This window comes from Mytilus galloprovincialis, chromosome 9 (genome assembly GCF_965363235.1).
Source record: "Mytilus galloprovincialis chromosome 9, xbMytGall1.hap1.1, whole genome shotgun sequence".
NCBI classification, from domain to species: Eukaryota; Metazoa; Mollusca; class Bivalvia; order Mytilida; family Mytilidae; genus Mytilus; species Mytilus galloprovincialis.
This window is the reverse complement of record NC_134846.1, coordinates 14,377,087-14,392,649: the sequence shown is the minus strand read 5'-3', so window position 1 is coordinate 14,392,649 and position 15,563 is coordinate 14,377,087. Positions and strand designations below refer to the sequence as shown.

Below are 15,563 nucleotides of genomic sequence, written 5' to 3'. Positions count from 1 at the left end.
AACCAGCATTTTAAGTTTTCATGAGATAATTATTGACCTGCAGTAAATGCACTATATAATGTTCTAGCTATATTTATTTTAAGTATTGTTTTATGATAACTATACATTAAACAAAATTAAAAAATCAACATTGGATTCCTGTTACATTCAAGTCTACTAGACATATTTGATGACCATGTTTTGACCCTCAGAATATATTCCCACATCTTTTGTTGTATTCTATAAGTTGGTAGATTGTCAAAATTATTCAAATTTATGTAATGATCAAATAACCACATTTCACTACCATATGTGAAAAAAGGTTTAATCAGACTTTCAAAAAGTTTAGACAGGTTTTTAAGGGTACCTCACAGAAATTATAATTTTATACTTTTAACGGAGAAAAAGACTTGTAGAGCTTTATTAAGAGATCATCTGTGGCATTTTTTAAATTTCAATAAAAAATAAATACAATAACTACCGGTAAAATACTGTAAATATCTGTATCTTTCCACTATTTTAATTTGTAAATTATTTTGACAAAAATAATAATTTTGAATAATCATTTTTGCCTTTGCTAATATCTAAAAAAAAAAGTGAATATTTTATTTCCAAACTAGAGTAATTATTGCTGGTCTATGAAACAGCAAAGAAAAGGTCCAATATTCTCTACATTTTATATGGTAACTGTAGATTTTTAAACTTAAGAAAACAGTGTAACTAATTGTGCATTTTCTATATAATAGGTAAAAAATGTTTCATGTAACTAGTTAAAAAATTGAAAATATTTGTAGTATATAAAAAGCTATATGCATATTGTATGTTAATTCTTTTGATTTTACTTTTACCAGTAACCAGGTTTAAAAAAACAACTTTATGACCTTTACATATCAAATATCAATACAAACCAAAGGTGGAATATATTTGAAGAAAAAATGATTGATTGGATAAAAGCTATAGTAGTTTTAATTAGGAAGAACTGTCATAAAAATATGGAGATGTGGTAAGATTGCCAATGAGACAACTCTCATGACCAAAGTTCAAAAAAATTAAATGTAAGCAATCATAGGCAATCAAATAAGTATAGCCTTTAACAATGAGATAAACCTATAGTCAGCTATAAAAGGTCACACTAGAAAAAAAAAGTGAGATTTTTTTTTTAGAAAACTAAATGCTCTATTTCATATAAAAAAAAAATTAAAAATACAAATATTAGATCAACTAACAACAACAGACTATGGTGGGGTTTAACTAGTTTGAAGGTGTCAAACCCTCCACCCAACCAGGGAAAATGGTGTAATTATCAAATACATCATACCAACAATCTACAAAAATCTGGTGAAATATCTTCAATTATCAGATCAATCCAAAGAAAACAAGTTACAAAAAAACAAATTGGACCTGGCAAATTACAGACTATTAATAGTCATTTGATTATGTCAATGTTTAGTTCCCATTTTCCAAAGCAAATTTAACTTTTCTGGTATTGATCCAATTGTGATAATGGTCCACATCAAGGTTTTGAACAACAGATAATGACATTTCTCCAAAACATGAATGTTTCCTACCAGGTTGACAATGAAATGGTCTAATATCTCGTAAATCTGATAAAATAGCCAGTTCATCTTCCTTAGATGATTTGTCGGAATGTTCAACAGGATCAACTGGGACTTCTACATTAAAAAGACAAATAACTTAAAAATTGTTATAATGATATTTTTATAACTTCTGACTAAAACCATTTGAAGAGATACATTCATTGATATACTACATGTATTTAACCATATACTTATTAATTACACCATTCCTGTTCAAACTTAGATAATTCATAAATTAAAATAGATCATAAATTATGATCCCTTGGATATGCTCAAAGTACAAGGACAAAAGTTAAAACCAGCACAATAGTGTGGCTACCATTAAAATTGTATTTTAATTCTTTTATAATGTTTGTTAGCTTATGTGTCTTAAATATTAAATTTTTAAAGTTATTGATTAATAAGTATACAAAATTACATTTATATGTATTTACAATGGTTCCTGGTCCCCCAGAAACTTTATAGTAAAGAATCTGTATTATCTGCATTTTTGCAAGGGTTTCATTGGGCACCACCCAACTCATTGTTGCCAGGTTTAAGTAAACATATATTTTAACTTAATTACCTTCATCTGATAAATGTAAACCAATGATGGAAATGTCATCTTCTTCTTCTTCACTGTCACTGAAAACTGCTGCATATTGAGTAGATGTTTTCGGTGTTGACATATTTATTCTCTTTGGTGGATTTATATGTGGTGAGGAAGCCATTCGTTTTGACATCCCAGCATTTTTTTGGCATTCATTGTAAAAATCAGTATTCTTTTTGTGAAGAGAGTCAACTTTTTTACTGCAGTTTCTGCATACTGTTCCACTTTCAACATTAATTCCACCATATTTCTTCAATAACTCCTTTAAACTGTAATCTTTCCCTTTTAACTCCCGGATGGTTTCTACTCTACGGGCTTCCTTTGCAAAATTCCCACACACTAAACAAAAATCTCTATCACATTCTCTCTGCTTGATAGGTGTACCTAGACCTACATTCATCCTCTTGGTATTAGAAATGAACTATATAAAGGAAAGATTAAAAGTATGCTTCATTTAACACAGTTTTCCTTTAAACTCTAAAAAGCCTGTATTGCATGAAATTAAAACAGTTATGCATTTTACAAAGTAGTCATAGGTGTGTAATTGGAATGTATAAGTATCCATACACAGCCAATGTAGCTTTTAATCTTAAGCAATGACCACATACATGTACTTTTTTTGTTATGATGAGTTTTATTGTGCATATTGTATTGTTGTCTCATTGTTGCATATGTCCCAAGTACGTGCATCTAAGTATCCTCTGGTAGTCTTATCAGATTTTAAATTTTAGTTTCTTGTGTATATATTTTGGAGTTTAGTATGACATTAATTATCACTGAACTAGTATGAGCGCCTCCAGGTGCAGGAGATTCTCACTATATTGAAGACCCATTAGTGGCTGTAAGCAGTTGTTTGCTCATTGGTAGGATTGTTGTCTCTTTAATATGTTCTCCATTTCCATTTTCAATTTTAATGTCTTTACTTATTAGATTTGACAAAGAACCAATTTTCTAATGCAATTTGGATGTAACAAATTTTTTCATTGGCTAAAAGTTGCCGTCAAATCCACAGTTGACCAGGGGTAACTAAGGAGGGACCTGCCATCCTGTCCCTTTTTTATTATTGATGTTCAAACTGTGTCACAAATTGAACTTACCGTGCTTTTTGTTTAATTTCAAATTCTGCACATATATACTAGTATAATTCATTTTTGTCTTGTTCAGGTTGGTGCATAAGTCTCTTCACATCTATAAATAAAAATATTTTATACAAGATTTTATCCTGCAATCAACTAATTTTTGGTATTAACAGGTACACATATAAATGTTGGCTTTAAAAAAGTTTTTGGTAACCTATTTCTAATGACAGTTGAAGGTGCAGACAAGGAATAAAAATAATTTAGTGTGAGATAGACATGATAGATTAAAAAGACCCCACTAAATTTTTTAAATGGTGTTTATATGTTGCTTATTTCCTCTGTATTACTTATAAATTTAAAATATGCACCTCAAGCTCATACAAATAAATTTTTACAATAAAAGTATATTCTGCATTTATCCTTTACCTTTAATAGCTTAAAATTCCCTTTTTTCAAAATTTGTAACCCTTGCCAATAAAGCTTTTATTTTTAAACAACGACCATATACACAAACTGTCTTTATTATTCCATTGAACAAAGATCAATTTTCTGAAAGAAACAATTCCTTTAGTTTTTTTAATTGAAATGTATTATATTTATCAGGTTGGAGTCTTTTAGGGCTGACAATAAGGTATGGATTTTTCTCATAGTTGAATGCTGTACGGTTGCATGCAATTGCTTAAATCAGCTAAATTTGAACTTTGATAGGTAGTTGTAACACTGGAAATCATACCACATCTCTTTATAGCATTGTTGATAGCATACTTAACGATAATGCTAAATAATCTCCACCTTTAAATTCAGGAATATGATTTTCAAAAAACCATAATTTTTTATTTAATATCAATAAAAAAAAAACTTGATTAATATGATACATATAATTATGTCCCTTTTTTTTATTGTTGATGTTCAAACTGTGTCACAAATTGAACTTACCTTGCTTTTCGTTTAATTTCAAATTCTGCATATATACTTCATTCTTGTCTTGTTGTTCATGTTTGTGCATAAGTCTTTTCTCATCTATAAATTTAAAAAAATAATAAAAATTGGCTGATTGCTGGAGTAATTTTTCACAATTTGATTGGCTGATATTGTCCTAATAAAATTCAGTACATTTTTTTATTACATCAATAGGAATTATCTCCCTTATACTATGAACGTAATCCTTTTTCTTTGCTTTAATGACCTACTAGATAAATAGAGTTTTAGTTATCCTATTTCTAATGAGAGTTGAGGGTTCAGACAAGGAAAACAAATAAACCAGTCCAAGATAGACATGATAGATTAAGAAGACACCACTAAGTCTTTGAGATTTATCATATTTCTCTACAGAGAGGTTTTTAAATGAAATGCATTTCTGTAAGTTTGTGTTCCCTTTTTTTTGATAATACTTTATGTGACTTTGTTTGGTAATTTTTTTTTTTTTCCACTGTGCCAAAAAACATATGATACTCATAACCATTCATTATAAATAAATTTCTATCAAAAATAAGGCTCAAAGATGTATATTAATACGAATAACAACGTACACAGATGTTTGCGTATGAATACACAACATTAGAGTGGGCGTGTCGCCATAAAAATTCATTATAAATAAATTTCTATCAAAAATAAGGCTCAAAGATGTATATTAATACGAATAACAACGTACACAGATGTTTGCGTATCAATACACAACATTAGAGTGGGCGTGTCGCCATAAAAATTGATAACATTGAATGAATACTTTATTTGCAAGAAGCATATACATGCTATGGCAAACGAAAATATATACAATATATGACAAACAAAAGACAGCAGAGAACAGTAGTTACAGAGTATACAATAATATTATGACAATATATGCGATCTAATTTTCCAAGCTGCATTTAAATAGTTACATAGTTTTACTGTCAGAGATTTAGAATGAGCTTGTAATAAATTATCTAACTTGTGCCGATTTGGCCAAGAACAGTAGAATAAAGGTAAAAATTCTATACGCACAGATCTATACGCTGGACATGATAAAACAAAATGATACTCGTCCTCTAAAACATTCATATTACAACACATACAAATTCTGTTTTCTCTTTGAGTATTTAAATAACGACCAACTTCAACATTTAATTTAAGTGTGCCGCTACGTAGTTTTGTTAATATAGATACATTACAATGAAAATCTAAGTATTTTTCAAAACCAAATTCTAGTTTATATCGTTTATAAATACAAAGTTTATTACATTCTTCTAAAGCTGTATTCCAGCTTTGTAAAAATTGATCTTTAATACGTGTTTTTATACAATCAAATGATAATTTACTAGTATCTTGTGAAATCCATACATCATAAAATCCAAGGTTACATAACAATTTTTTTACGTTAGACGCCCAATTAATTTTACCATTATTTGCATCTTTGTACAAAAGTTTATAAACTTCATATACAATATGAGGTTTATTAGTTACAATATGAATCCAATATTTCAGGATTTTATATTTTCTCAAAATATGCAATGGCAGGTGCCCAAGTTCACCATATAAAAAATTTGTAGGGACTTTTTTACCAAGTTTCAAAATAAATCTACAAAATCTATTATATATAAGCTCTATATCACCAGCACGATGAAAACCCCATATTTCAGACCCATAACTTAAAACGGATCCAACCATACTATCGAATAGGAAAATTTGTTGTTCAGTAGTCACATATATTTGTTTCAATGAATTTATTAGTGAAGATAAAGCTCTTGATCCTTGTTGAGATAAACGCTTTTGAGTTTGTAAAAATTTTCCATTATAGTGGAGCAATACACCGAGGTATACATAGGAGTTCACAATTTCTAATTCTCTGTCGTTGTAATAAAAACGGTTTACCACAGGCCTCCATCCATTTCGGAAAACAACAACTTTTGTCTTCTCCGTGTTTACTTCTATGTTCCATTTATTACAATATAGTAGTAATTTATTCAGTAAATGTTGCAACACATTCGTTGATTTTCCAAAAAGTACGGTATCATCAGCAAATAAGATCAAATATATTAAAAATCCATTTAGAGACACGATGTCTTTATCTGTTTCAACGGAAATATCTTGAATAATGTCGTTAATAAAAAACAAAAACAGCAAAGGCGATAAAGGTTCCCCTTGTTTTACACCAAGAAAATTGTCAAACGCATCTGACAGCACTCCTCCAGATCGTACACGAAGACGCACTGATGAATATAAAGTTTTAATAATAGAAACAAATTTGTTACTAATGCCATTCTTTAGCAGTTTGTATATCAAAATTCTTCTGTGTAGTTTATCAAAAGCCTTGCGAAAGTCCACGAAGGCACAAAAAAGCTGAAGCTTTTGTACTAAAACATGTGATATAATTCCATGCAGTGTGAAAATGGCGTCAACAGTTGAACGACCAGGACGAAAACCAAACTGATTGTCTATTAATTTCTCTTCGTCTTCCGACCACGACAGCAAACGTTCCGTTAATATGCTAGTAAATATCTTAGAAAGAATGCTCACCAATACAATCGGCCTGAAATTGTTAGGGTCTGACAAATCACCGCTTTTGGGTACAGGGATAACTATACAATCGGTCCAATTATCTGGATATATTCCATTGTCAAACATAGAGTTGAAAAGAATTTTAAAAATAGGCGCAAAGAAAAGAGGATTCGCAGCTAACATTTCACCAATTATATCATCGTTTCCCGAACTTTTGCCAGTTTTAAGTTTCTGTATAGCTTTTATAATTTCATCTTCTGTAATTTCTGAATCGAGAATATCAATACTTATTTCACCAAAGTCGGTATTGTTTAATAAATGTAAAACTTCATCACAAAGTTCTGGTGGGTTCGATCCCAAAATATTTTCGAAATAGCTCAACATCTCATTATTTTCAACTAAACATTTTGATCTGTTTTTCGGTTTTACAGCGGACCAAAACTTTCTAGGTTCCCTTTTTGCAATATTACAAAGTTCGATTCCTTTCCTTTTCTTGAAGTTAAACTGTGCATTACGTTTGACTTTATTAAATTTGTTTCTAGTCGTTATATATGAATGTCTATTTGTATCTGTCGGATGACGCATATAAAAATTTCTAGCAGTGTGAAATTCTTTTCGTGAATTTGCGCATTTCTCGTTAAACCATTCGTTATTTGGTCGTTTAACATATATATCGTCTCGAGATAAAACAGAGTGTCCAAAAACTTTATATGCACTTTCATAGATAGTTCGGGTTATCTCCTTCACTGCGTTATTAATATCAATTTCGGAAGATAGATCATTCACCAAACTCAAGAGGCTGTCACGATGAGACTGTAAAATTTCAATATACTCATCGCACTTATTGTTGTCCCATTTAATGAATTTATGGACTCGGGGGAGGTTTTGTTGACGAATAACAGATAAGTCTAGTTCGAAGTAAACAGGCATGTGATCAGAAAATTCGTTCATAGGTAGCACTTTAAAATCATTGATTAATCTACATTCGCTCGGGGGCACTAGTAGGTAGTCATTTACACTTCTTCCTTTGGCTGTACAGAACGTAAAATTACCATTTTTGTCATTACAAAGCCTGCCATTGGCTACAACTAAACCCGTGTTAAAACACATTTGTAATAGTTTACGGCCAAATGCATTAACTGTTTTGTCCATTGAACTTCTGTCAGAAATAATGGGGTTTACAACGTGCTCAACACTTTCGACATATTTATCTAGATCGTCATTAAGTAAAAAATCACTTAATTCACCTATGCGGCTATTTAAATCTCCACATACCAAAACAATACCTTTATCACTATAGTTATTTACAATACTTTCAATAATATCGTGAAAATAACATTAATTCTTTTAACCAATCAGAAGACAGTAAATACACCAAATTTATTTATTGTATTATAATGAAACATATATCTAATGCAATTATATTAATAACAAGTATTTATTTTCCATTGTTTAAAAATTGATATATTTAGCAATTAAGACTGCAGTCTATTAAATATTCATTCATGATTGATGGTTAAGAATAATTAAAAATCTGCTGCATTAGAGTAAATGAACACCCTCGCATTAGCCAATCAAAATATGACATTTTATCCTGTAATTAGCCTTTTATTGTACAAATAACAGGTGTACAAATAAATTTTTGCTTTATTTGTATGGAGAAAATTTCATCATTTCTTTAAATCAAAATACTGGGAAACACAGGTCAAAATTTTGTTTACCGTATGAAGAAAAAGTTATGAAATTGAAAAAGTAGCTAGCTGGGAAAATGATGAAATCTTAAAGAAGACAGTATTTTATATGTTTAAGATGAGAAAAAAATGTCCAATGATCACTTGTTAGTTTGTTAGAGATGAAAACAACTTACATATATATGTATAATATAATACATGTATATGCTATTATACTGCTTTCTACAAAGGAGTCTACATGTATGTCATCTTTTATAAATTGATTTGAAAATGTTTTTTGTGACTGTTTATTTTTTGTTATATATATCTTGGCACTTTTGTTTTGTTTCTTTGTTAGTTGATAATTTCTGTGTCATTTGGTCTTTTGTGGAGAGTTGGCAATCATACCACATCTTCATTTATATTCTTTAAATTAATATGGCCTATAATTTAATTGAAATAATTATATGAAATGTAGTTTCATCAGACCAAATTTAACAGACAATAAGACCTACATTTAAAAAAAAAAGAGAGATTAGCATGTTAACATGTACCTCAACATATTTGTTGAAATTTTTGTTGTTTCTCAGCTCTGTGTTAAGAAATAATAGAGGGGGGGGGTTGAATAAAAAATGAAAAATTTATTAGTAGAGCTTGTAAAATTTTACAAAAGACATTGAAGAAGTTGCATTTAATAAATTGATTGATTTTAGAAATAATTTCAGCTACATGACTAGATTATAGATATGTTTTCTTACATGTATAGTTACAAATGGACGCTCAATATTAATGTGCGTGGTGTTAAATTATAAATTCATACTTTCTTCTACTTTTACTCTATGATTAAATGACTGCCTTCAACACATTGAAGTTTATGTCACTTGTACAGAGTATCCTTAACTCTGTCCAGCAAAGAACATTTTCATAATTTTAAGTTGAATATATATATATCAGGTATATAGAAGAAAAATTTCAAATTTCTTTTTCGGTCAGACAAACCCTAAAATAACTGGACAGACTGCAGTGCTTGTTCTGTGCATTGCTTTTTATAGACATACATGTATACGCATATATATACAGTGAAAATATGATTTTATAAAACACAACCAGACATGCATACAATGTGTGTGTTTTTTTATGGGATAGCGGCCACCGTCTCTCGGTTTTAAGTGATCTATCATGTCACTATAACACTTGAGGTCTATCTGTGTATAGGTTTGTGACAAATCTTACAGCCCTTCTTTGTACTTTTCTATTTTGTTTAAATCCTTAGTGAGGCCCCTCATGGGGGGGGGGGGTCCTAGTAATCACATAATCACCATTTTTTTGCCAATATAATCACATAAATTGATGATAATCATTAAATATTTGCTTATCTTTAGTAATCAAATAATCATAAACTAAAAATACAGTCCTAGGTAATCAAATAATCATGAAATATTTGGCTTAATAATCAAATAATCATTAAAAAAACGGCCAAGTAATCACATAATCAAAAACCCCATGAGGGCCCTCCTTAGTAAAGTACTGGTCCCAGACTGACAGGAATATCCTAGTGATGGCCAACTAAAGATTTGTATGCCTGTTCCTTTACTGAGGTTGAACTGATGATTTCACTTTGACTGATAGATGTTTAAAGTTTTTTATAAACTCCTTTGGCTGTGATCTGACAGTACCGTCATGACCGTAAAAATAGCGATTGCCCAAAAATAAAAATAAAATATATCTAAATCCTCATTTTTTGGGGTAGAACTGTTTTTTATAGTAATGATATTTATAATAAATATTTTTACATGTTATATATATATTCAATTATTTGTTGACGATACCATTTAAATGAGCTTATGGGTTACATTGTCGATCTTCATTGTAGCAGACGTTCTTCCATTCTAACAGCTGTATGCGAGTGAGGAAATTCCCATGAAACATCCGGAATCTCCTGCGCGACTGGTTGCGCATTAAATAGTACTAAAAAGTACTAAAATGGCGCTGGTCTCCACCTGTCTATTTATAGAACAAGGTGATTATATATAGCGGGATCCCAGTCTATTTCAAGGTCAGTTATAATTGATTTGTCTATTTTCAGAAACGTAAATTGGAAGTTTTATTTTTCACAACAGAAAGTGTTATCAACTTTGTTAATGATTAATGCATTTTATTTTATAAAAAAAGAAATTTTAATTATTTTTCAGGGATACTGCATTGATAAGGGTCGGCGGGAATAAAAAAGCATGAAAAGTCAATTTTATTTTTATTTTGAAAATCGGCAAAATCGGGTCGGCGGATCCGTAAACCAACAAATAAAAAAACCGTGGCCTTATTTAACAATGTGCACCACATTTTTTATGTTATTTCAAATAGACAGAAAAAATATTACAGTCATTTCTTATAATTTAATTCTAAATTCCATTCAAACCGTAGAAAACCATGAAAAAACGTTGATGATGTCACGGTCACATGACTAAATTATGTCTATGGGCTGATAACAAAATAACGTCAGCCAATCAGAAGACGCAATACATCCAAAATTAAATTATTACAAAATAATGGTGAAAAGGGAGGAACTCAACTATTTTATCTCAAAACTGAAAGACCTGACCTATCTGTCAAAAAAATCTGTGAAAAATAAATATAAAAAGCTCCATCCAATATCTGGCATGTTGACTCCTAAAGTATTCCTTTACAAACATATAGCCCTTCAAATTATTCTGATTTTTTTTAACATGTCTTAGATGTAATGGATGTACCAACCTGTATCTTCAGAATCAGAATTCTCATCCATCTGGAAATACAAAAAAAAGGAAAAATTTTAAATATTCACATGGTCAGTGTTATTTTATTTTATTTTTTTATTGTGAGACATGGTATGATTGCCAGGGAGATACAATGTAGCTATCCACCAGAGACCAAAGGAAGTGGATGTAACTTGTAAGCAATTATAGGTCACCCTGCATCCTTCAACAATGAACAAAACCTATTAAAAAGGAATAGTATGAATCTGGAACAATGTGAAAGTGGATATGAAATGTTTGCTGAAAACCAACCCAAATTAAGGGGTATTGTCCTGTTGGCCATGGCTTAATTCATTTATATAGTTAGATGGCAAAGGACCCAGCATTACAAATATTAATAAATTGTAGTGAGAATGCACTTATAGTTTTCTTCATATAAAAAGTAATTAAATAACAATTTGAAATGGGTTAAAAGTGCATGAAACAATCAACAATTCAGGTTATTCTTATAGGCACTAATTCCACCCATTTAATAGCAGACCTGTTTTTCTTGTGTTATGACCAAACTCAGAAAAGAATAGTCTAAATTGCATTTATTTGATAAATTTAACAACATGAACAACACTCATCGCTATCTTGATGACATTTTCCGTTAAATAATCAAGAATTTTCTAAATATAATCCTGAATTTTACCAAAAGGAATGAATTAAATATAAAGGGTAATAAAACATATATTTTAAACAGTGTGGATTAATGTCTTATGTCTGCAAGGTGTTGACTACAATATCAAGAACAACAGATTAATCAGGCCTCTACATTATCTTTTACATGTCCATTTGGGAAACTTTTAAACTCACTTGCTTTTAAACTCAAAAGTGCAAAATTTTCAATAATTACACGATGACACACTTAAGAACATATACAAATTTTGATTTAAAGCATACCTAATTGTAATGAATATTTATCTAGGAAAGAGTATTTAAAGCAAAATCTGTCTTATTGTTTTCAATATTTTAATTTGTTTTAGATACTTTTTTAGGCACATAAAGTACCACAAGCGTCTTTAACACACATTGTTTTCAGAAATTGTCCAAATGTGAACAATGTAAAAATCAAATTTGTGCAGTTAAATTGTACTTTTGTTTAGAAAAAATAATAAGATTTCCTTGCTTTTAAAAGCAGTATTTGAAATTATTTCTCAAGATACAGTTTTGGGGTAATATCTGTTGGTTCGCTGGTATTGAGTCCAAACTGAGAATTGTCTGGAAATCAATCACATTGTACCCCCTGGGTACAAGTCAATTCAGCAACCATGGAAAAGGTCAAATCAGCATCTGGTTAAATCTGTGTCTGGTCAAATCTATTAATTATCTCACTATTTTTAATTATTTAAAAAAACGTTAGAATACATGTCATGTCAGTCATTCCTCTGAAAATTGCTCAACATTCAATGACTGATGGTTTGATTAGTTTTCTTTACAATTGATTATTCAATAACTTATATCAATTAAATAATAAATAAGTGTGTTGTTTTAACTACAGGTAGTTATTGAATAAAAGGGAAAACTATCACTAATCTAACTTGCATGCAAACTAATCGGCAATTATAAAGGTGTTATTTCAGGTAGTATATATTAAACCAACAATCTTGCAAAATAATGCTCTAGTTGGTAAAAATATGCATAACAAATATATATATCATTTGTAAATCAAATACCTTGATCTCGAAGCCTGCTGTTTGTTTGGTTTTTTTTTATGTTTTATCTTTTTGCAGTTATTTTTATTTTTTATTTAGCCATTTATTTCTTTTGCCGATGCATTACCTTTGCTATAGCTGCATGCAGTCTTTTGTTTGTGCTTAAAGTGTTTAAGTTTGCATGTGCTACTCTTATATAAATACTATGTGCTACCAGAGTTTCCGCTGGCGGTCGCCATTTTAGCAATTTGCGAAAAAATAATAATTGTGGCGATAAAAATTCGTCATTTGCGAAAGAAATATATATAACGATTTATTTTCCTCCATCTTGTTTATTTACTTTTTTCAAGTTTCTCGGACTTTACCCGATCAGAAAATACTCGGAATTCACCTTGACCTCATTAAGATTTGAACAGAAAATCAATAATCAGCTGATTGCATTTTATAACTATCGACAACAAAGGACTAATTAATAAAGGTGTTGATTGAATTGTTTGACAAAATGATATGGTTAAATAGCTTCCGCTAAATGTCACATACAGAATTTATTTACCACTTTGCGACGCACGTGTTTGAAGCAAACTTTTGACGTCTCCTCTCCTTTTAAAGATAATTTAGAAAAGAAAGCTGTTGTGACGAAAAATGTTCAAAAGCAAGAAAAATCTCTGATTTAAAACTTTAATTATCCTTTGACTTAAAATATAGGTTATTGATTAGGGAGACTACTTTAAAGTCGTTTGAGTGACACACGTGTTTCAAGCATAGTTGTACGTCTCAACTTATTCATTTACGATGATCAAGAAAAGAAAACTTTCGTTATGAAGAAATATATCCAAAAGGTTGGGAACAACCCCTCGAAGGAGAGTAACCCTACAATATAATGACTACACATGAAATGAGGGATCAATTTCATGTGATGAAAGCTTTTGTTTTGTTGTAAAAACCACTTCTTAGTTTCTTAGTACAAAAGGGCACATCAGTATTTTTCTTTTAAAGAAACTTTCCCTACGAACTATACTGGTATTATATGATCAAAAACATGTCCATTAATTTTGTTATATTCCAGGACTTATATCTTCTTTATTATAAAAAGTATAGTGGCACCCTTATTTAGTGGGGGTGGGTAGAAAAAAAAAGATAAATTTTAAACGAAAAATATATTTATGCTATTTGGGGAAAAAAATAATAAAGTGGCGAAAAATATATTGTTTTGGCGAAAGAGGTGGCGAAAAAAATAATTGATCCAGGGGAAACCCTGTGTGCTACTATATATGTGCTGATATTAGACATTTGTTTTAATATATCTTGCTTAGCTTTTATTCTGCATGTGCTATCTATGTATTAATATATATATGTGATGTCTGTATGTTTGTGTTGTATGTGTATCTGATGTTATTACATGTATGTTTTGTTTATTAATATCAGTCGGTTAAAGAGCTCTTAAGAGCTCATGTTCTTTGTTATTATGTATATATGCAACCTGACTTTAAATAAAGATTACTTTACTTTACTTTACTTTACACATAAAGTTGAACGAAAAAATACATACAGAAACCACTAAAAAAATGTTAATTGGTCAATATTTCTGTACATGCCCTACTTTATTTTAATCTTTCTGTTTAAAATACTGAAAACAAATTTATCTTCATCATATTCAACATGGTTGGGGAAAGACTTCATTGACTAGATGTTGATTTAATCAGGTGACCATATGACTATTCCTGGTGCCGATTTGACCAGATGCCGATTTATATGTGCTGGAAGGTTTGACTAGAATTTGTACCGCCCATGCATGATATAGTCCAAATAATTATGACATCTTGGAAGGCTATTATATTTTTTTTTCTTTGACGGCTGCATCAAAACAAAAATTTAAAATAGCCTTCCAAGATGTCATAATTATTTGGACTATCACCCATAAAGAACTTCCTGAATTAAAGCATCAGATATTTATCTATCAAACACATACAAGGTATATAGCTTATTTACTATTATTTATTTTCAAGACAAATAGTCATGTGCAAACATGGAAAAGGGGGTACTTGTTTAAGTTAAATTTACTAAGAACGATGTGCATGACTCATAAAATTCATAAGACATAACCATGATAACCGTTCTCAATATCATACAAAAATAACTGAATGTGATATGATTCAAACCAATAACAAGCGTTTACTTTTGTTGTTTCTGGTGCGTCCTCAGATTCACTGATACTTGAGGAATTGCCCATAGTTTAAAAGATTCATTATTTTCTTTTTCTTTTTCGATTGAAGGGATTTCAGTGAACCGGGGAAAGCAACGAAAACAATTATTTCCGAGAAAACGGAAGTTGTTTTCGGGCAACAGAAAAGAAAGGGAAGCACTAATGACAGGACGATTGCCCGGATAGTGACAGGACGGTTGACCGGACGAGATATAAATAGTCATAACTTTTTTGTTATTCAGTAGATTTGTTTAATATTGGTAGACCTTAAAGATATCAAAATATATTTTATGAAAATCAAACCAAATAAGTGAAAAAAAATATTTTTGAGCAAATAAATTTGACCGGACGGTATTCACACTCGCCGTTTAACGCTATACATATATTCAACTGGTCGGCAACAAGTGTTAATATCTCTTTTGTTTTACAATATTTGTCCAAAAAATTCAGGAATCTGTGAGATTTATAAATAAATTATACAAAAATATAAATTTATAGTAAAAAAAAAAGTTTTTTTCTGCTAAAAAAGTTGACCGGAT

General features: G+C 30.1%; 1 protein-coding gene and 1 long non-coding RNA gene across 2 annotated transcripts in view; both read right to left on the bottom strand.

Annotated features, from left to right (window-relative positions):
- LOC143044490 (zinc finger ZZ-type and EF-hand domain-containing protein 1-like) overlaps positions 1-15,118 on the bottom strand; it is a 115,303-nt gene extending 100,185 nt beyond the window's left edge. The window contains exons 1-2 of the mRNA XM_076216536.1: positions 14,998-15,118; positions 11,144-11,174 (exon numbers count right to left, since the gene is read on the bottom strand). Coding sequence (XP_076072651.1) covers positions 11,144-11,174; positions 14,998-15,051 — 85 coding nt within the window. The 5' untranslated portion in view covers positions 15,052-15,118. The remainder of the gene's footprint in view (positions 1-11,143; positions 11,175-14,997) is intronic.
- LOC143046650 (uncharacterized) lies at positions 2,466-4,265 on the bottom strand. Its single transcript, XR_012969204.1, has 3 exons — positions 4,182-4,265; positions 3,264-3,354; positions 2,466-2,587 (listed from the first exon to the last, which is right to left on the bottom strand). It is a non-coding gene; the product is annotated as an uncharacterized LOC143046650 (long non-coding RNA).
- Positions 15,119-15,563: the final 445 nt, after the last annotated feature.